At 40.8% G+C, this 20,841-nt stretch overlaps 2 protein-coding genes and 1 non-coding gene across 4 annotated transcripts; 1 reads left to right on the top strand and 2 right to left on the bottom strand.

Moving 5' to 3' along the window:
* Positions 1 to 99: 99 nt before the first annotated feature.
* On the bottom strand, positions 100 to 4,008 carry LOC103402533 (cleavage and polyadenylation specificity factor subunit 3-I-like). Of its 2 annotated transcripts, none has more exons than XM_008341280.4 (6): positions 3,833 to 4,008; positions 3,428 to 3,626; positions 3,187 to 3,284; positions 2,618 to 2,663; positions 2,385 to 2,534; positions 100 to 1,951 (listed from the first exon to the last, which is right to left on the bottom strand). In XM_008341280.4, exons 2-6 carry the CDS (start codon positions 3,590 to 3,592, stop codon positions 317 to 319), a joined length of 2,094 nt encoding a protein of 697 aa, XP_008339502.2. In that variant the 5' UTR covers positions 3,593 to 3,626; positions 3,833 to 4,008; the 3' UTR covers positions 100 to 316. The 2 variants fall into 2 exon arrangements, with proteins under 2 accessions (XP_008339502.2, XP_070669437.1); XM_070813336.1 differs by having other exon boundaries at positions 3,428 to 3,615; positions 3,833 to 3,959.
* Positions 3,956 to 4,029, bottom strand: TRNAR-UCG (transfer RNA arginine (anticodon UCG)). Its single transcript has one exon. It is a non-coding gene; the product is annotated as a tRNA-Arg (tRNA).
* A 4,772-nt stretch (positions 4,030 to 8,801) lies between these two features.
* Positions 8,802 to 15,008, top strand: LOC103437462 (DNA-directed RNA polymerase I subunit 2). The gene is made up of 9 exons (XM_070813061.1): positions 8,802 to 8,931; positions 9,734 to 9,921; positions 12,612 to 12,792; positions 12,874 to 12,926; positions 13,048 to 13,121; positions 13,308 to 13,425; positions 14,237 to 14,321; positions 14,448 to 14,564; positions 14,776 to 15,008. Exons 1-9 carry the CDS (start codon positions 8,802 to 8,804, stop codon positions 14,808 to 14,810), a joined length of 981 nt encoding a protein of 326 aa, XP_070669162.1. The 3' UTR covers positions 14,811 to 15,008.
* The last annotated feature ends 5,833 nt before the right edge of the window (positions 15,009 to 20,841 follow it).

Here is a 20,841-nt window from a genome sequence, read left to right as displayed (position 1 = left end):
GATACACCTAATTTTCTCAGTCTGAAACAAAGCAGCATTAATCGACAGAAACACATGCTTACTTGAAATTAATACGATTTAACCACAACTTCTCCGAGAGACACGAACGATAACGATAGCATTCGAATAAAAAAGAGTAGAACTCTTGAAAACTAGTCCATACAAAATTGACAAAGGTCAGTTGCCCGTTTAGTTGGTACTAAATACGAGCTCAGAAACTACTGTTAACTAGTATCCAGTGTTCATCTCTATACCTTTACAAGATTCAAAACTTATTCAAAACGCAGAAAAAGATATACTGATGCGCTGCAGCTGCTTACGTTGCATGGAGAGGGATTGGCTTCACCGCACTTTGGATTCGACGAAATGCTGTTTTTACTCTTTCCTTGAGACCTTCGTTTTCACTCTCTACATCCCCGCTCTGTTTATCAAGCTGCGCCACATTCCCATCAACACTAATCACTAGTTTCCCATTTTCTCCAGGCTTCACGTCGCCAAAGAGTGAAACAAGAAATGCACGAATGACCTTTTCCACCTTCTTCCCATTTTCTTCCTCAGTTTTTATATCCTCTGATTCAACAACTACCTTGGGGACTTCTCGATTGATATTCAAAATAAGAGCAACAATGGAGTCTGACACCATGTCACTTATAGGATCCGAAGGCCAATGCAGTGATATGTGTTTATCTGTATCCTGCTTCAAAGTCACCCGATCATGCACTCGCAATGTTGCCACTCCAGATTCCTCATCCACTGAAGACTCTACACTCCCGTATATTTGCTCAAGCCGATGTTTTATCACAGTGAAGCCACTAGCATATGGAATAGTAATCCGTTGAGTGACATTTGCTGTGCACAGCTGTGAGAAGACATGGAGATCATCGGAAGCCATTATTTGATAACTGAAGCCCTTTTTTACCAGCAAACCGCTGACAGTTTCACGAACTTCAGGGGTCTCCTCAGCAAGCCTTCCAATAGCTTTTGCCATTTTCTGGGAGTTAAAATACAATTCAACAGACTGACAATTCTTTGGGGTCAGGATTTTGGTGTTCCAATCAGCAAACTGGGTCACGAGCTTCTGTTTTAGCCTTCCCATCTCATTAGCTCCTCCATGAACTAGGATTATGTTAGGAGGCCTCAGCTCGTCCAAAAATGCAGTAGTCTGAACAGAGTCCGCGTGGGCGGAGAATGAAATGTGATGGACCTGCATGTTGAGAGGTACCGAGAGTCCACTCATACTAGTTACCTCTTTTGGTTCATTGATGATGGTTTTGGCTAGAGTCCCTTCAACCATATAACCTGGAATAACGCAGGAATTTTTCTTATCAGTGCACCACTTATCAAATAGCTGCCTTGACAGTCCACTCTGAAGACCACCAGGGCTTGCCATCACCACCGATGGGCCTACATCTTTGAAATTCTCAATGCTCTTTAGTGGTGATATGTACTTAAAAATGAAAGGATTTGACTTCGCATTGCGGATCCTATCGTTCATAGAAAGGGTGTATGTCTCGTATACAGACAAACATCTTTTGGCAAGTGGAGAAGCATAATAAATGGGAATATTATGGAGCTCAGGATGGTTTGACCAATACTCATCAAGGATGAGGAGAAGTTCTTGGGCACGGCCAAGTGCATATGCAGGAATCAAGACACGACCCCCCTGAGAGATGGTTGTGTGGATAACATCAGTGAACCGCTTCTCACGGATGTGCCGAGGTTGATGGTGCTGGACACCGTAAGTCGATTCAATAATGCATACATCAGGGGAGAACAGTGGGGTCTCAGCAGCACGGAGATGCCGGTCTTCTTCACGTGAATAATCTCCAGTATAAAGGACTCTAACACCGGCTATATCAACCATAAACATGGCAGCACCAAGGACATGACCGGCAGCGTAGCACCAAAATCGAATGCCCTCAACCTCTACTGTCTGATGGAAATCAATAACCTGCAATTATCATGCATTGTTAATATTAATATTATCATGGGAATATCATTCATGTCGGATTTAAAGGATTAAGGATTCAATATTCATGTTAAGCGTACTGAATACAGTAAATAATAAATGGATAATGACGTAAAGATGGTGAGGACTGAGAGTTCATCAGTGACCACAAATATTAATCAACTCAAAGTACTAATATCACCAATCGCCCTGTCCCCAACTGCAAATTAATTAAGTCAAAAAATGCCGACTGAAATACATCTAAATATACATCCCCTATGAGACACATAACTAACAGTACTAGTAGCGATAGAAAATACATCATTGAGAACAACATAACTCAAATTTAACGTAAATCTGTGATAGGTTGGTTATGCTGGAAAGTGGAAAGAAAACAGGTGGGAATGAAAACATAAGCCATGGAAGGACAACAAACCTCAATTCTATCCATTGAGGAATTTATGTCTTGCTCGTCAAACAACATATCTTCAACTGAAACTTTGCTCACTTTTATATAATCCGTCAAAAGCAACTTGTAGATAACCTTTGTAGCATAAGTCATAAAAACTCGGCCTTTGAATGTGGTCTATCAAAAGTTACAGAGATATTAGTCCGCTGAATAACAAAATACATACAAATTATTGTATAATTCCTTCATAGAATGAAAACCTTCTCAAGAAAGTAAGGTAGGGATGCAGCATGATCCAAGTGAAAGCTGCAAGAAAAAAGCATGACCGAATATTAGTATAATGGAATGAATCGTCAAGTACAAGGTAACGTAACTTTTAACTATAAAATGTAATAGGATCTAATCAGATGATTAGGATAGTTATGCATATTAGTTCAGCTTAATAGGATCTAGATCATTTTGTTGTGGAAACTCTTTGTTGTAAATAAGTGGTGTTGAGGATTTAGATCTGTAAATTGGGTATTTGAGCTAATGTTCCATCATTATATACAATATTTTCAACTGACAAGAAAATCAAGATACGTTCAAAGCCATCTAATAGTCAAAGAAAAATTATCCCATGTAAGCAGCTATCCTATTAAGCATTCATCGCTTCTAACTCTAAACAAGAAATACAGAACGAAAGAACGTAAAGTATGTTGTACTCAACCAGAGAAAACATAACAAATTAAGAGTTTTCTTGACCCAATGTGTCATCTCTGATATAATTTAGCAACAGATTTCAACAAAAGCTCCAAATTTTGTATATAAGTTGACGATAAATACATACTGCGTTACGAGGAGGACATCAATTGTGGACGGATCAATCTCATCAAAGTAGGGCAAAGCAGCCATGCCCGAATAAGCGGGGTGAATTCCACAATCAAACTGCAATTCATACGAAGACGAAATCACACAGCCACAAATGCAAGAAACAAGAAAAAAAAATCAAAGTCGGAAGAGTGAAAACACCAATTATATATTCGATACCCAGAAAAAATAATGATGCAGTTGTGTGAATGGCAGCATACCAAGACAGTTTTCCCTTTGAAGGTCATGTGCACGCAAGAGCGGCCGACTTCATTGCCGGCACCTAGCGGAGTGATGATCATCTTATCATCTTCTCTTGATGCTGCAGGAGCCTCCCGCCGCTTAAGAGGCGCCGGCGCCGGCGGTGGTTGTCCCACTGAAGCCATCTTTACCCGGAATGTGCGAAGCTCTGCAATCAAACTGATAGATAAATGAATCAGAAGACTTGAAATTCCAACTAAAACTTACATTTTCTTGATTACCCTTTTTTTTTTCAGACCCTAAATCGAATTTACCCCGTCAAAAAAAAAAATTAAGAAATTGAAATTTTAGTTGAATTGAAGAGGAAAAGCAAAGAACACCATATAATAAATGAAACCCAGAAGAGAAAATGTTCGATTTCTTACCTAAGATTTCAAAGAAGAAGAGAGAGAGAGGGGCAAAAAAAAATGCCTAAAACCCTAGAGAGTGTGTGTTTAGGAAATTTGGCTGAGGAGCGAGGAGAAGAGGATGAAGAAATTAAAAGGAAACGACCACAGTGGGAGTCGAACCCACGACCTTCTGATCCGAAGTCAGACGCGCTAATCCACTGCGCTATGCGGTCAGATATCCGGAGGGAGTAGAAAGCTATATCTTATAGATGTAAACCTCTGAACAAGCTTGTGTGCATCATTGTTCTTGGGACGCTTTATAAACTGTGTTGCAAGATCAAATAGCTGGATTTGCTAAACACATAACCCTTTTTTTGTTTATTTTTTTAATTCATAAATTTCCGTTATGAGAACTTACTAGTTTTGAAAATGGTGATTATATATGTAGTTAATCATAAGTGAATTGATTATACTACGTGACAGTGTTTCAGTATCACACAATCATATTCTAATTAGTAGTTTACGATCTCAACTGCATTCTACCATTCCGATCAATAATGTTAGGGGGTTTCATTCCTTTTAGTTAAAGTGTGTAGTCGTTATAACATATATTTATTCTACCATTCCAATCAAACAAATGACGCCTTATTTCCAAAAATCACTATCATATGGGATACGGACAATACAACACCAATTAAAAGGGCAACCCAATAAGGTTATCTGCTTTGCGAAAGTTAGGGAGGAACATCTTTAGTACGCAACTTTACCCTTACTTTACAAAAGGCTGAATATTAGAACACCAATTACTGATATAATTCATGACATCATAAGGGCATGTTCTAATGATTCGTAACAACATCACAATGTGCATCATATGTTGGTGCCTTGACTCCCAAGTTATTATCAACTGGTTACGTTGTTTGGGCATCCGGAAGACTGGTGGGTGCTTCGAGTAGTTGACCACCATCAGGAAATGATTCATATACAGGCAACGAACACTCGTCCATCTTTTCGGATCTGAACTGGGTACAACATCAAGTGCCTTCATCTCCTTGTGCTCTTCAGACACAAATGCTTTCTAGGTAAGCTTAGCGATCTCATTAACACGCTTCACACATTCAAGGCTCTCAGGATCTTGATAGGTATCCTCAAGTCCACCCAGGTGCTCAGCCTACAAAGACATTCAGTAACCATATACATGCATTCGACCAAATGCATTGTGTATATAACATTTGTAATCCACGAGAAAAGGTTTAAGGACTTTGTTGCTTTTCCGATTACCATATAAAACTAATCTAGTTCAAAGTACAGCTCGATGTACACATAATTATATCTGACTGAAATAGTCAGTACAGTCTGAACTCCCAAAAAATGCCTTTACATAAAAATTTACATAAAGGAGTGTGGGAGAATTTTGAACTTGTAAACGTAATAGGTTGAAGCAAACAACCTTAACCTGTAATTACTATAAAAATTCACTCATTCTTATATCGGAGTAATAGAAAGAGAGAAATTTGCAATTACTACTTTTCCTTAGTGTAAATATATTTTCATATAAAAAAATATTAAACAAAAAGAGGACCCTATTAAATCAAAATAAACTATAAATTTCGTATTTTTTTTAGCGGGTCAGGAGTACATCCAACAAAAACTTAGGCTTCAGCCCAAACCACAGACAACAAAAGCCCACAACAGTATGACATAAAAAAATTAAAAAATAAAAAATCTGCCAAACAATCTCCAAAACCCTAAACCCTAAAATGTTAATGAAAGCTATGTAAACAAGAAGGCAGAAACAAAACCCCTCTCCCTTCCTTCCTTCCTTCTTCACTAAACAGAGAGCGAAACAACAATCAGAAGAACGACGTCGTCAGATAGAGAGGAGAAGCTGACGAAGATGTTGGGGAAGTAACCGGCTTCGGGGGAGGACTTCACGACGGTGCGCGAGCTCTTCCGCCACCACATAGAGTCATTCGATTACCTTGTCACTAAGGGTCTCAAGGTTCTACTCAGTAAGATCAAGCTCATCCAAATTGTCGACCCTTCAATGATAGGACCCATTCCGTAGAAATGGAGAAGAAAAGGAAAATGCAAGGAAAGTAAGAAATAAAATAGGCTCTCTAGGAAACCCTAGGAGAGCGTCGAAAGCCTTAACGGAATTCTCGGTATTCCAATCACCGCTGTGATAAACCTTAAGGGTGACGATAACTAACTCCGAGGGGGTCGTCTTTCATAGTGTGGGGAAGGTTGTTCCATCTTTTGACTCGGTGCATGCAGTTCTGTGTGCAGGGTTGGGAGTGGTTAGGTATGGCCTTTGCAATGATGGAGGATATGGTTTCTAAGTTTTCTGGAAAATTTGCAATAACAGAAGATGAACAGAAGATTGTTGTGGTTGATAGAGATGAGGCACTGTCTCTTAAGTCGTCTAAAGTGTTCTTAGTGGGGGAGGTGTTGACAAGAAAACCACTGAATAAAGAAAATTTCAAGCGACAAATGAGAAGCTTGTGGAGACCTAAGCCAATTGCTAATATTTGAATTGAAGGTTGACATATTCACGTTTGGCTTTAATATCAAGCAGGAACGGACTACGATCCAGAAGGTTGGCTCGTGGCTTTACAATAAGCAGTCTTTGTTGGCCCTTGAGGAGGCTGATGACTTAACTCATCCTGCTAGGGTGCAACTGTCGTATCAAGATTTCTGGGTCCAAATTAAGGGGCTCCCAATTTGCTACATGACAAGGCAAATGGGTAAACTTATCGGAAATATGTTGGGTGTATATGTCTTACTGGATCAAAGTAAGAAAGAGTTCCAGTTCGGAAGCATTCTTAGAATTAGAGTCCGACTTGATGTTGGGAAACCGTTGCGTCGTTGGGTGTCAGTCCAATTAGATGGGAAGGTGGTGCATGTGGATGTTCGGTATGAGAAGCTTCCTCTTACATTTTTTCTATGTGGTATGATGGACCACGTGGAGGAACAATGTGAGAAATTTAATGGACAGAATGATGATGATCGTGCAAAACCGCATGAGAGGTGGTTCAAGGTGATGTATTAGGTAAAGACTATAGGAAGCCACAAGGTAAAAAGTTTGGTCTGGATTCGGAGGTTGGGTGGTCCATGAAAGTGCCAGATTCTAAGGATGGTGATGAAGGCATGAGGGAGGTCAAAGTGGGGATGGAGAATGGCGAAACGGACTGGCGTATAGCACAACCAAGAGAGAGAGATGAGAGCCAAATCTTTCGGGTTCCCATGGATTCGTTTGGTAACTTAGGGCAGTCTCTAAGAGTGATTGATGAACATGTGTTAATGTGCAGCATTCCGGATCTTAATAAGATTGCCCATGATGACGAGATGATTGACATATCAATGGCAATTATACCATTTGTGGAGAACAATGATGTTATTACAGGTCAATGAGAGATGAGGAACGGGGTGAGTAGCAGGTGGCATACCCTATTAGTGTGGGACAACTAAATGCACCCACCCCAATTCGGGAATGATCATTAGTTCAACATAATGCAGGAAGGGCATACACTGATTAGGTAATGGGATCATACCCATTTAACTTAGATCCTTTTGTCTTTGGGCCTAGTGGTCCCATGCAAGGAAGAGGTTAAAGAAAGGTGGAGGTTAGAGGCAGGGGGAGAAAGTGAACTAAAGAGGTGTATACAAAGCTACCTGAACTTGGTAAGAGACATACACGTGAGCAGGAGGGTGGGAAAAGTGAAGATGTAGTGAAGAGAAGGGCGGTGGTGATGAAGTCTATGAATTTTTCAACAGCGGCAGCTAACGAGGATCAGCCCCGCCGAGAGCAATGAGTTACATTAGTTGGAATTGCCGGGGGCTTAGGAACCTCCGTGCAATTCGGGCCCTAAAGAGAATGGTTCTCTTAAAAGCTCCCGTTGTGATTTTTTTTTTGTGAAACGAAGAGCTCAAGAGAGCATATGGAGAACTTAAAATCACAATTACAGTTATACTTTATTTTTACGGTACCCAGTCAAGGAAAATCTGGTGATTTACGTGCAATGTGGAAGGAGAAGGCAAATCTTTCACTCGGAACATATTCTAATAATCATATGGATTTCAAGGTGGGAGGTTTGGGGGATACATGACATTTGAGGGTTACTTTTTTCTATGGTTACCCAGCAGAGATCGACTGTCATAAGTCCTGGACTTTATTAGAGCGATTGCATGCCAACTCGTCCTTGCCATGGTGTTGTATAGGGGACTTTAATGAAGTCTTACAAACGGACGAACAGGAAGGTGGAGACTTACGCAGTGAGAGACAGATGGAGGGTTTCCGACGTGCATTATTAAGTTGCCAACTCCAGGACTTGGGGTTTATTAGAAACAAATACACTTGGGAAACTACACGAAATGGGGAAATTAGGGTTCGACTAGACCGTGCTATAGCTAATCAAAGTTGGATTGATTTGTTTCCATAATTTCAGGTAAGCCATTTGAAACCCACGCCATCTGATCATATTCCTATTTTGATGGAATGAGAGATTAAAAGAAGATTACGAGCCCGGAGAAGTTTTAGGTATGAAGATGGGTGGACGATTCAAAAGGGTTATGCTGATGCTGTAAAGGTTGGCTGGGAGTCAACTTTCACAGGTTTTCCCATGTTCCAGGTGACAGAAAAAATTAAAGCCACAAGGTGTCAATTGTTAAAGTGGTAAAACGCACGAAAAGAACAAATCCAAGGGCAATTGTAGAGACGGAAGATAAACTAAATTCTTTATTTGGTCAGCCTTTTACTGAGACTACCATTGCTCAAAGACAGGATCTTTATAATCGTTTGCACTCGTTACTGGCCCAAGAGGAAGCACATTGGCGACAAAGATCCAGGGAGAATTGGATGAGGTTGGGGGATCAAAATACGAGATTTTTTTCACCAGAAAGCTAATAGAAGGCAGAGAAAGAATGGTTTATGTGGGTTGTTTGATGATAAAGGTGGCTGGCATGAGGATAAACAAGGTATGGAAAATGTTATTGTGACGCGTCAATGGTACTTGAACATGTAACACCCAAAGTCACGGCAGCCATGAATTCTGAAGTATTGTTGCCTTTTACAAATGAAGAGATAAAGTATGCACTTTTCCATATGCACCCTATGAAGGCACCGGGGCCGGACAGTATGTCGCCTGGATTTTATTAGAAGCATTAGGAGATTGTGGGGCAGGATGTATGTGATGGAGTTCGGTATCTTCTTTCTTCGGGTGGTATGTTGCGAAAGATTAATTATACTCATGTCACTCTTATTCCGAAGAACAAAGATCCCACGTTGATGACCCAACTCCATTTGATTAGTCTGTGTAATGTTATATACAAAATTTGTTCCAAAGTCTTAACTAATAGATTGAAGAGCATATTACCGGATGTTATCTCACCTGCTCAGAGTGCGTTTGTACTTGGACGATTAATATCAGATAATTGTCTCGCAGTGTTAGAGATTGTGCATCACGAAGCCTATGATCGTATTGAGTGGAGTTTCCTGGAACAAATGATGAGGAAATTGGGATTCATCGAGGATTGGATATCTCTTATTATGATGTGTGTCGCTAATGTCACATATTCTTTCAAACTTAATGGCGAGCCGGTGGGATATGTGCATCCAAAGTGAGGTATAAGACAATGGGATCCATTATCACCTTTTTTATTTGTTCTATGTGTTGAAGGTTTGTCAACCTTATTTGATGCGTGGGAGACAAAGCCAATTAAAAGGGGTGGCGATAAGTAAGGAGGCCCCCAATGTTCACCACTTATTATTTGCCGATGACAACTTCATCTTTGTGAGAAGTTCCTTGCAAGAATGTTTAGAGGTCAAGCACTTATTAGAAGTTTACGAGAATGCTTCGGGACAAGCAGTTAATTATCAGAAGAGTTGTGTGTTATTTAGTGGAAACCTTAATGAGTACGATGGCCAATTACTTGCAGACTATTTGGGTGTTTCACGGGTTGAGTACCGCAACCGCTATCTCGGCTTACCGATCTATGTAGGTAAAGCCAAGAAAGTGACTTTTGCTTATTTGAAGGATAGATTGTGGAAGAAGCTTAATGGATGGAGAGGAAGTCTGTTGAGTAGCGCGAGGAAGGAAATTCTGATAAAAACAGTGGCACAAGCTGTGCTGTTGTACACCATGCAAACTTTTTTACTCCCTAAAACTCTATGCAATGAGCTAAGTCAAATGGTAGCTCAGTTTTGGTGGGGGCATGAATTGGGTAAACGTCAAATCCATTTGATGAAGTGGAGTAAAATGTGTAAACCGAAAAGTGAGGGGGGTTGGGGTTGGTGTTTAAGGATCTATACACTTTTAACCTTGCTTTACTTGCTAAGCAAGGATGGCGTTTAATCCAGCACCCTGAGTCCCTTGCTGCCCATATTTTCAAAGCAAAGTACTTTCCAACTACGGACTTCTTACAAGTTTCGGTAAGATCAAATGCATCTTTTTGTTGGAGAAGTGTGGCAGAAGCACGCGTGGTACTTCAGCGAGGTGCTAGATGGAGAGTTGGGGATGGTATAAAAATTAAAATCTGGAGGGATAGTTGGCTGCCTAGAGAGGGCTTCTTTAAAGTCTTAAGCCCTATTCTTACTGGAGTGGAGCACGATAGTACATTGGATAACTTGCTAGTGGATAACAGTAGTCTTCAATGGAATTAGGAGTTAATTAATAGTATATTCTACGAAGAGGAGGCAAAACTGATTCAAGGTATCCCCTTGAGTTATTTCAAACCACCAGATCGGTTGATTTGGGTGGCGGGGAATGATGGTTTATTCTCAACAAAAAGTGCATATTTGGTAGCCCGGTCAGGAGGATGTGTGTGTGTGTGTGGGGGGGGGGGATGAGACTACGAGTTCTGAAATGCATGGGGAATTGAAACATATGTGGAAAGCTTTGTGGAGAGCGGGTGTACCTGAAAAGGTGAAGATATGTGTCTGGCGGTGCTATTTAAATGCTTTACCAACACGAGAAAATTTGTTGCGACGTAAAGTGATCACAAATGCTGCTTGCCCATTCCAGAAAATGTGGAGCATGCGTTTCTAAACTGCTCGAGATCATCGTCATTATGGTTTACTAGCCTTTTGGGTTTGAGGACAAACCGACAAATCCATTGAGGTTTCCGTATGTGGTTGGTGGAGATGGCGAGGTTACTTGCATGACAAAGCTTTGAACTACTTTTGATTTTGATATGGAGTATCTAGAAAGAACGCAATTCTTTTTTATAGAATGGTAGGGCTTTGAATAAGGTGGAAATGGTTTGTAAGTCTCAAGCGTGGTTGCAGGAATATAGGAAATGGCATGCCTCATCACAGGGTAGCAGGCGAACAACCTCTCAAAAATGGGAGAGACCTGGTGTGGGTTAAGTCAAATGTAATTTCGATGGTGCATGAGATGAGATAGGTGAACGAGGGGGTGTTGGGCTCGTGGTGCGCAATGCGAAGGGGGATTTTGTTGCAGCTACAACTTTGCATTTCAGCGGGGATCAGCTCGGCAATTTTGGCTGAGATTTGGCTGCTCGAGCAGCAGTCTTATTTGCACGCACTCTGGATGCAAGGCAAATGCACTGATGGTTGTCAATGCTTTGCAGAGTGACATGACAGCCCTTGTCCATGGTATGTTTGGTAACGTTGTCCTGGATGCAAGGCAAATGCTACAGTCTTTTCAGCATTGGAAGGTTGTGTTTGGTTGACGGGAGACGAACAAGGTTGCAAATCGGCTCACAAGATTGGGTTTCACTTTAGCTAGTCCTATTTCTTGGTTTGAAGAACCACCTGATGTAATTTCTGATTTACTTTTTGAGGATATTATTACTAGTTAAAGGTCGGGATGCTCTTTTTCCCTTGAATCGGGTTGAAAGCCCCGACAAGGTTTTTATCGAGGCCCACTATTAGCACCCTATCCTCGTGTTTGTACGATGCCTTCACATTTGTGCAATATCGTACTTCTTTCAAAAGAAATAAAATAACAATTCTTTTCATTCATATCCACTTTAGATGAACATAGTAGTTTAAATACACAAAAGAATAGCTAGGATTAAGTAGTCTTAGTGGGCTTAGCATTAGCAATGGGCCTAATAAATACTAGTAACCCATGGTGGCCCAAAGGGTCCTAACAATCCCGCCCGCTTAAAATAATGCAAGTCCTCAAGCTATAATTGTAGTAGTTGCTAACTTTGACCGAATGTGCTCCGTCTCTTTCCAAGTTACACCTACTCCAAGCAATCTGGCAAGTTGGCATGTAGTGGTGTGTCTCTGCTAGTTCTCCTAGCTATGAGTCATGAGGTCCTCAAATATTATCACGATAGATGCCCCCAAAACAAGTGCAGTATAAGTCTCCAAATAGACCACAATTCTAGCAAGCATGTAATATAGCCAATTTTTGTCAAACAATAAATCCAAAGAATCAGAGGACCGTTAATACGTGGAGAAAATGGTCGGCCACTGGTGGAATTGGAATACAGAAAAGCTGACACCATGATGCCATATCAGAAAGTGACTTGTGGCAGCCATAAGCCTTCCTGCCAAAAATACTTTCCAGCTTATACCTTGAAAAGAGCGCTAAAGCCACACACATCACCGCATGCGTGCAGAATCTCATCAGTTATCACGTGCACATGCACAATAAACATTAGGAATCCATAATAGCTTTTGGGCCTGATCTGTGTTGTGTTCTCATCATCTGTTCCTTTACTGTATTATTCTGTTTGTGGCCTACCGCCTACTTTATATTTTTTTGACCTTTTTCCGTTGTAGATGTAGTTGTCATGTTGTAATATATATGATTATGCTAACTTCGCCCAACATGCTTAACAGGCTCTCATTGATACCACTGATCGTGAAATTTATGAGTGTTTGACATGTTGCTATGTCGAGAACTATGAGAAAGGAAAAGGGGCTGTTGGCACTCAGCTAGTGGGTGAGAGGGCACAAATTATTCTGGATGAAGTGAGAGACTTCAAACTTTTCACTCGTCATGAATGTCTAGAGCACATTGGTACTTACTGTTGCTTATCATGGTCTTTCAAATCTGACTAAAATAGTAACCATTTGTATTGATTCCTTCTATCGTTATTAGGAGAGCACTTCCAACCTCTTATGGGTGGATTGGAGAATGAAAGACCTTCAGTTGTAAGTCCTGTTCTACCAACTTTGACTCGTTTTGGTCCTTCAACGGAGTTGGGGAAAGAAAGCTACTTTACCAATAGGGTGGGTTGTTCGGCTGCTTATATCTGACTGTTCTCATATGTAGGTGGGGGATGCTGTTATAATGAATTACTTATTGGTCCACCTTAATAAGGCTCATGACAAATTCAATCTGCTCATGTTAGCTGCTATCTCTCTCTCTCTCTCTCTCTCTCTCTCTCTCTCTCTCTCTCTCTCTCTCTCTCTCTCTCTCTAAATATATATAATTACATGTGTATATGTATTCTAATTTCACTCTTGGGCGCAAATGAAAATTTCCTGTGTGGGAGTGTTGTGCATCATTTCTCACACTTTGTGCGTCTTTAGATTTATGGTGCAGAAACTGTTTTCACTTGTGGATCAGACTTCTGTGCCAGACAACCCAGATTCCTTGCAAAATCATGAAGTCCTACTCCCTGGTCACTTGATTACAATATATCTCAAGGTAGAAACTAGAAAGTTGAACTTCTGTTTTTAATAGATTACTTTGTGTGTGTGTGTGTGTGTGGAAGTTTGTATAATGGTAACTCTTGTGGAAAACAAAAATGTTTTGATGTCTAGTAAGTGCACCACAGTGTCAAGGTTTTCTGCTATTCTGCATATAACAGTAATGCCTGAAGAATTTTATGTTCTAAAGCTTGTCTAGGGTGCCAGGATAAGTATTTACTTAGAAGAGTAGTATGTCTCTGAACAGCATCTGTAAATATAGCATGTAATAATGCAGCGGTTGGTTGTAGAATAGAAATATTTTCGTGGCTAAGGCTAATGTATTCCCTGCTAATTAACTTGCAACTGAGCCATGACCAAAACTTCAAAGGGGTCTATTCAGTCATTTGATATCCTTAAGTTGTTGACCACTTGTTTTTACTCAATTGTGAGATAGAGATTCATGCTTTTGTTTGGATCTTACTGATATTTGGTGTTCATGGCTATGGAACATAACTGAGAATATGTTACCCTAACCTCTTATTGCATAGTGAATGAATACAACTACATGGTACAGAAATAGTGAATATCACATTTCTATGAACAATTTCTTCCGTAGCTGTTTGATGTTGTAAAGCCCTTCTTGGTTTGTCTCCTTTGTGTTTTCTTTCAACTGGAGGGTAGGTTTTCTAGCACCATTATCCCAATAAACATTCATTTCGGAGCAAATTAACTTATATTTTAATTCCCTTATCTGATTATCGTAGAGTACAATTTCTACGCATTTGAGTTCAGCGTTGTGTTCACGTAGTGTTTATCATGGTTTCTAGGAAAAACTAGAAGAGTGGTTGCAAAGGACGAAAAAGCTTATTGAAGATGAGATCAACAAAAACAAGGACTATGAGTTTGGCAACGGTATTAATTTTTTAAATTAAATCATTGAATTATTCCTCTTGTCCCCTCTCTTTTTAGCTGTGGCCCTAATCAGATACTTGCATTCTTTTTCTCTCATGTATTGACACTTCCATCCTGATAATGCAGTAGCTAGAGTAAAGAAGCTTATGGATAAAAATCCTGCAAAGCAGATCAGTTTAGCTGTTGAAAATATGTTGGAAACTGGAAGACTTAATACCCCAATCTGGTCTAGATTTGCAGCAGGTATGGCTTATTGGTTATGCTTGAACTTTTTCATGTCATAAATTTTGTAGGAAGAGGTTTGCTATTCACAAGCGAAACTTGCCCAGAACGTGGCCGCTTCTTTATATATGAATCTTATCTCATATGTGATATTCAAGTTTACAAGTAGGCTATCTTTATAATTATTTGGATGCTTGCTTATGATTTTTATGTGCTTTACATATATTTTTAGAGGGCAGGCTTGACGGTTCAGTCAGAGAGGCTTAACTATTTACGTTTCTTATCTCATTTTCGTGCTGTTCATCGAGGGGCATCATTCGCTGGACTGCGCACCACAAGTGTGCGGAAATTGCCCTGTGCATACACCTGATGGAGAACCATGTGGCTTGTTGAATCATATGACTAACACTTGTAGTAAGTACATGTTGTGCCATTCTTTTTAATTTAATTTTTTTCCGGGATGCATTTGTTTTTCCCTTATATTTGGGGACCTCCGTAATATGGTTTGGATTACAGAAACTATTTTTTCCATGGATTCTAAAGAATTATAAGACAAATATACAATACAACTTTTGGCGAAGCATAATAATAATTGAACTTCTAACTAAAGGTAAAGTAAAACTCTAAAATACCTTGATAACAAAATAAAACTCTAAGGCCTCGATTGTTAAAAAGGATTGGTTTGGGTAGCACTATTCACTACATTGAAGGCATTTTGGAGGAAGAAATAGATGATAATTTCCTTATTTTGTCCACGATGAGGTTACTCATGAACAAAAGTTGTCCCTTTTAGTCCTATTTTTTTTGGGGGGATTAGTAGTGTTGATGCACAAAATCAGTGAGGACTTTGGTACAACAGAAAGTGTCAGGTTTTGTGACCTTCGCTTGGTTGTTTCGGTCACTAGTGAGGATAAGTATGTAAATGAATAGAGACAGAGAAGCAAACACAAGATATACGTGGTTCACCCAGATTGGCTACGTCCACGGAGTAGAGGAGTTCTCATTCATTGTGAAGGGTTTACACAAATACATAGGTTCAAGCTCTCCTTTTGTGAGTTCTAGTGAATAGTTTAGTACAAAATGACATTAGAGATTATTGTGGGAGAATGATCCCTATTTATAGAAGAGAGTTTCTAGTTTTGTTCTGACATTGACACGTGTCGCGCTGTGATTGGCTTCTGATGTCGACACGTGTCGCATTGTGATTGGCCTCCTGGTTGAAGGGAAGCTCTTCTGGGTCCTTGACGGTATAACGTTGACCGGTACTCAGTAGTTTCGGGATTGGTCAAGTATGGTACAAACAGTGCTCCCTTAAGTTCCCGAGTGAGGGAAGCTCCTCGGTTGGGGACTTGCAAGATCCAAGCCGCTGAGTAATCACGAAACTTCTAAGTACCGAGGTGTGGTATCGTCTTCACTTGCCTTATCTTTCTCATAGGTAGATGTGGCATCTTCTCTGGAAGTACGCTTCCTCCATTCAGGGGTGGTGTCTTTAACCGGTGGAGATGCACAAGGTAATGTATCATTTTCACTTGAAGCTTACTTGTAGTTTTAGGCTTGGTCAAACGCGATACAAACCATGTAGTAGGAGTCCCCCAAGTCGCCGAGCTAAGAGATCTGTCGAAAGAGGTGGCAGACAAGGTAAGCAATTAGAGCTCCAAGCAATCAGTCCTAGATCAGATATGTGATTTCGAGTTCCGGCTGATTGTTCTCATTCTCCCTATCTTGCAGGCAGCATGAAGGATAAAGGGAAGAAAAATGAGAAGAGATGATATGAAATACTTTTGCTTTTGAAGAAGTAACTTTCCACAGGTTTATTCTTGAACTGGATTTGATTCAGGGTGGTGGACACTTGATCTTGAATCGGGCTTGTGATATCTTCAAGGACCGTTGGTAGCTTGATCTTTAAGGATTTGATTCAAGAGTGGTGAATCGGCACGTGCAGTTCACGACGCCTTAGTGAGTCGACTCAAGAATTTGAGGGTCAAAACAAGTCCATCAAATCTAGAGTATGATCAACCCTGATGATATGGGATACTCTTGCTGTTAACAGAATTGTGAATGTGGTATGGAAAGGTGTCGTGCTGTAGTGATCTGTTTCAGCTCATCGTTGAACCTTCTGCTTCAATCTTTTGCATGGCAGAAGTGGTGTGCAACCTTTGCATTTAAATGGTCATTCAGAACATTCATTCATAGTGACTCATCCACGCTTGGCAGCTTCAGTGTAAAGAGCCAATATCTGATCAACTGTCATGAGGTATTTGCCGGAGGAATTCATGACCTTGATAGCAGTTGAGGATGAGTACTCGAGAGCAATGCTAAGTAAGCAACCAGGCAAAGGTCCCAGGCAGTCAGTTCCAGATTGGAGGTTTGATTTCAGGTTCCGACTGACTGCTCTCTTTCTCCTTGTCCTGCAGGTGTGGACAAGGACAAAGACAAGGACATGGAGAAATCATGATATGGGATACTCTTGTTTTTGACCCTGGTGATATGAGATACTCTTGTTCTTGGTGTGGCTTATTTGCTGAAGTATTATCGGGGGGAAATAAAGCTGAGTATTTCGAGAGGTTATGTTGAGAGTGCATTCTCAAATGCGAGAAAGAGTTGAGCATTTTTGCAGGTTTGCCTGTCTGTGGAGGAGGGAGATCGACATATATAGGGATTTCCCAATAGCAAGTAGTAATGCTATTCCTTTATCCTTCTTGGTCACAGCAATGTAGTGGGAGCTGCCAGCTTCACGTGTTTTAACTTTGTCAGCGCACTTTGAAAAAGTGGTATGTGGTATCTGGAAAGCTGATGTTGCGTGTGAAGATTACAGACAAGCTTTATCTAAGGAAATCTGGCTCTCGAAGTTCTGAGAGTTGTGCCTCTTCGGTTTTCGAACAAGCAATCCCATCGGGGATCTGGCTCTTGAGATTCGGAAAATGGTGCCGCTTCGGTTTTTAAGAAAGTATGTTGGGAGTCTGGCTCTCGAGATTCGAAGAGCGGCGCCATTTCGGTTTTTGAGAAAGTATTTATGTTGGAAGTCTTTTCTCGAATGTGAGTAAAGGTTGGACGTTCTTGCCAGTCTGTCTTGCCACGGAACACGGAGGTCGACACACATAGGGACTTTCCAGTTGTCAAGCAGTGGTGCTGTTCCTTTACCCTTGTGGGTAATAGTAGGGTAGCTGGAACTTCGAAATTCTCATGCCTAAACTTTGTCAGAGATCTTTGGCAAAGTTATATGTGGTACCCGAGGAGTTGATGTTGAGTGTAGAGAGTGGTGCCTCTTCGGAATCCGGAGAGTAATGATTCTTTGATTTTTGAACCAACGACCCTGTTGCCTTTCGTTTTATAAGGGCACCAATTGTGTGTAAGAAGTACATTCAGAGAGTTATTGCTTATAGGAATTTTCCCCTTACTTCAGAGATTTATTGCACCTCATTCTCCTTCATCATTTCTGAGAATGTCTGGCCCATCCGACCGTCGTTTTGACTTGAACTTTGGTGATGAGGCATGGATGCCTTCTCAAGACAACATATGGCGCCCCTCTTTCTTATCCCCTACTGGTCCTCTTACCGTTGGGGACTCCGTGATGAAGAATGATATGACCGCTACGGTGGTGGCCAGGAACATTCTCACTCCCAAAGATAACAGACTACTTTCCAAACGGTCTGATGAGTTGGCTGTTAAGGATTCTCTGGCTCTCAGTGTTCAATGTGCAGGTTCTGTGTCTAATATGGCCCAACGCCTATTTGCTAGAACCCGCCAAGTTGAATCATTGGCGGCTGAAGTGATAAGTCTCAAACAGGAGATTAGAGGGCTCAAGCATGAGAATAAATAGTTGCACAGGCTCGCGCATGACTATGCTACAAATATGAAGATGAAGCTTGACCAGATGCAGGAATCTGATGGTCAGGCTTTACTTGATCATCAAAGGTTTGTAGGTTTGTTCCAAAGGCATTTATTGCCTTCGTCTTCTGGGGCTGTACCGCATAATGAAGCTCCAAATGATCAACCTCCAATACCTCCTCCTTCTGGGGTTCTGTCCAGTACTGAGGCTCCGGATAACCACCCTCCGGTGCTTTCTCCTTCTGGGGCTCTACCGAATGCTGAGACTTCCCCTAAGCAACCTTTGTGAAGGCTCCTTCTTGTTTGTTTATTTTGACTCATGTATATGTACATATTTGTAGCTTATCGAAAATATTAATAAATAAGTTTTGCTTCATTTCAACGTATTATGTTAAATACACCAAAGCCTTCTTCAGAAAGTTCTCTGAATTTTTTCTTTTGTTGAAACTTGTATTGTTGAAGCTTTGTGAGTGAAGTATGTAGTTTGAGGTAGTGTTCCCTTAATTTCCCGAGTGAGGAAAACTTCTCGGTTGGAGACTTGAAAAATCCAAGTCACTGAGTGGTTGTGAGACTTCCGAGTATCAAGGTGCAATAGCATATGGTGGGAGTCCCCCAAGTCTTCAGGCGAGGAGAGTTGCCGAATGAGGTGTCTTGCTTGCTACTAATTTGTCAAAGTAACGAAGCCTTGTTTTAATGTCACACCTTCATATATGCCTTATCCAAAAATATTTCAAGCTGGTTTTAGCTTTGCGAGGTCCCAAAATTTTTGTGTAGCCCAAAACTGCTCATTTGTTTTCAAGCCCACGAAAAGAGGGGATCCAGTGCCTTTGTTCATTTTTTATTTGGTTGGCAAGCCCAAAGAGGAGAAGAGGTATGTGCCTACTCCCCTTTATTTATTGTATTTTTTTTTTTTGTGAAGCCCAATGCTTTCTTGCTTCATGTCGGGAGGTAGAGAAATAATAACAATAAGACTCAAAGTCTCATCCCTTTGCCTGTGTTTTCTTCCCCATTTCCCTAGACTGTTCTCAATATGGCACTGTTCATTTATTCGTTTTGTCCGTCACTTTTTGTGGCCTTTAGCTTTTCTTTTGCTTTGCCTTTTCCTTTCTTTGTTGGAAAGGTTTTCATTTCCACTAAAAATCTGGATTATTCCAAAGCCATGTTGAAGGAAATATGGGTGTTGGAGCCAAGGAAGTGAAGGAGGGAGTTAACGTAGAGGGAGCGGTAGCTCTACAATATAACACCATTCTTTGTAGCTCAAATCGCAAGGTTGTCTTCATGAAAATTGTTCCTTAGCTTGTGAAATACAACATATCCAAATTTGAGATCCATCGGAGTAGTACAACTCCAGATACTCAGGTATGATGAGTGACTATTCATCATTTTTCTGTTAACCCGTCAGACTGATTATGAGCTTCGAAACATCATGTTCTCTTGTTTAGATCAACATACTTTCTTCATTGAAGTTTTTCCTCACCTTGTGAACTACAACATATCCAAATTTGAGATCCGTCGGAGCAGTAAAAATTCAGAAAGTCAGGTATGATGAGTAGCTGTTCATCATTTTTCTGTTAACCCGTCAAACTTATTGTGAGCTTCGAAACTTCATTTTCTCTTGTTCAGATCAACATACTTTCTTCATCGAAGTTGTGCCTCATCATCTCTTCCTTAACATATCAAAAATTCAGAACAAACTAACGGTTGAATATCTCCAGATCTTCGAAACACCGCAGCAGCTTTGAAGCTTGCAGAAATCTGACCGTCATGTTTGAAGCTTCAACACTCTAACTTCCGTCACTCAAATAGAAACATTTCCTTCGTGAAAGTTGTTCATCTGCTCAAGAACTATAAGATGTCCAAAATTCAGCTCCACTGAGGAAGAGCATGAGTTGCAGAAATTTGATAGATGGGGACTTGATTTGATCAGCCCTTGGCCCTTCGCCCAATGGGGACTTGATTTGATCGGCCCAATGCCTGCAGGGAAGGGCAAGGTCCGCTATGCAATCGTTGCAGTTGACTACTTCACAAAGTGGGTTGAAGTAGAACCCTTGGCAACCATTACTGAGGAAAAAATACAAGACTTCGTATGGAAGAACATCCTCTGCAGATTCGGCATTCCCAATGCGATAGTCACGGACAATGAGCGACAGTTCAACAACAAGAAGTTCAGGATGTTCTGCTCTAAGTTCAACATCAACTTATGTTTTGCCTCTCCAGCCCATCCCCAGTTTAATGGACAAGTTGAGGCCGTTAACAAAATAATCAAGCGCACTCTGAAAACTAGCTTGGACAAAGCTAAAGGTTGTTGGCCAAAATTCGTACCCCAAGTTCTTTGGTCATACCGCACTTCATATCGGACTTCCACAGGAGAAACTCCATTCTCACTTGCTTTTGGTACAGAAGCAGTTGTCCCGGTTGAGCTTGAGCAAGCAACATACCGAATCCAGAACTACATGTAGAGTGAGAACGA

Source organism: Malus domestica, chromosome 15 (genome assembly GCF_042453785.1).
Source record: "Malus domestica chromosome 15, GDT2T_hap1".
NCBI lineage: Eukaryota > Viridiplantae > Streptophyta > Magnoliopsida > Rosales > Rosaceae > Malus > Malus domestica.
Note: the sequence above shows the minus strand (reverse complement) of the source record. Positions and strands in the feature narration are given on the sequence as shown.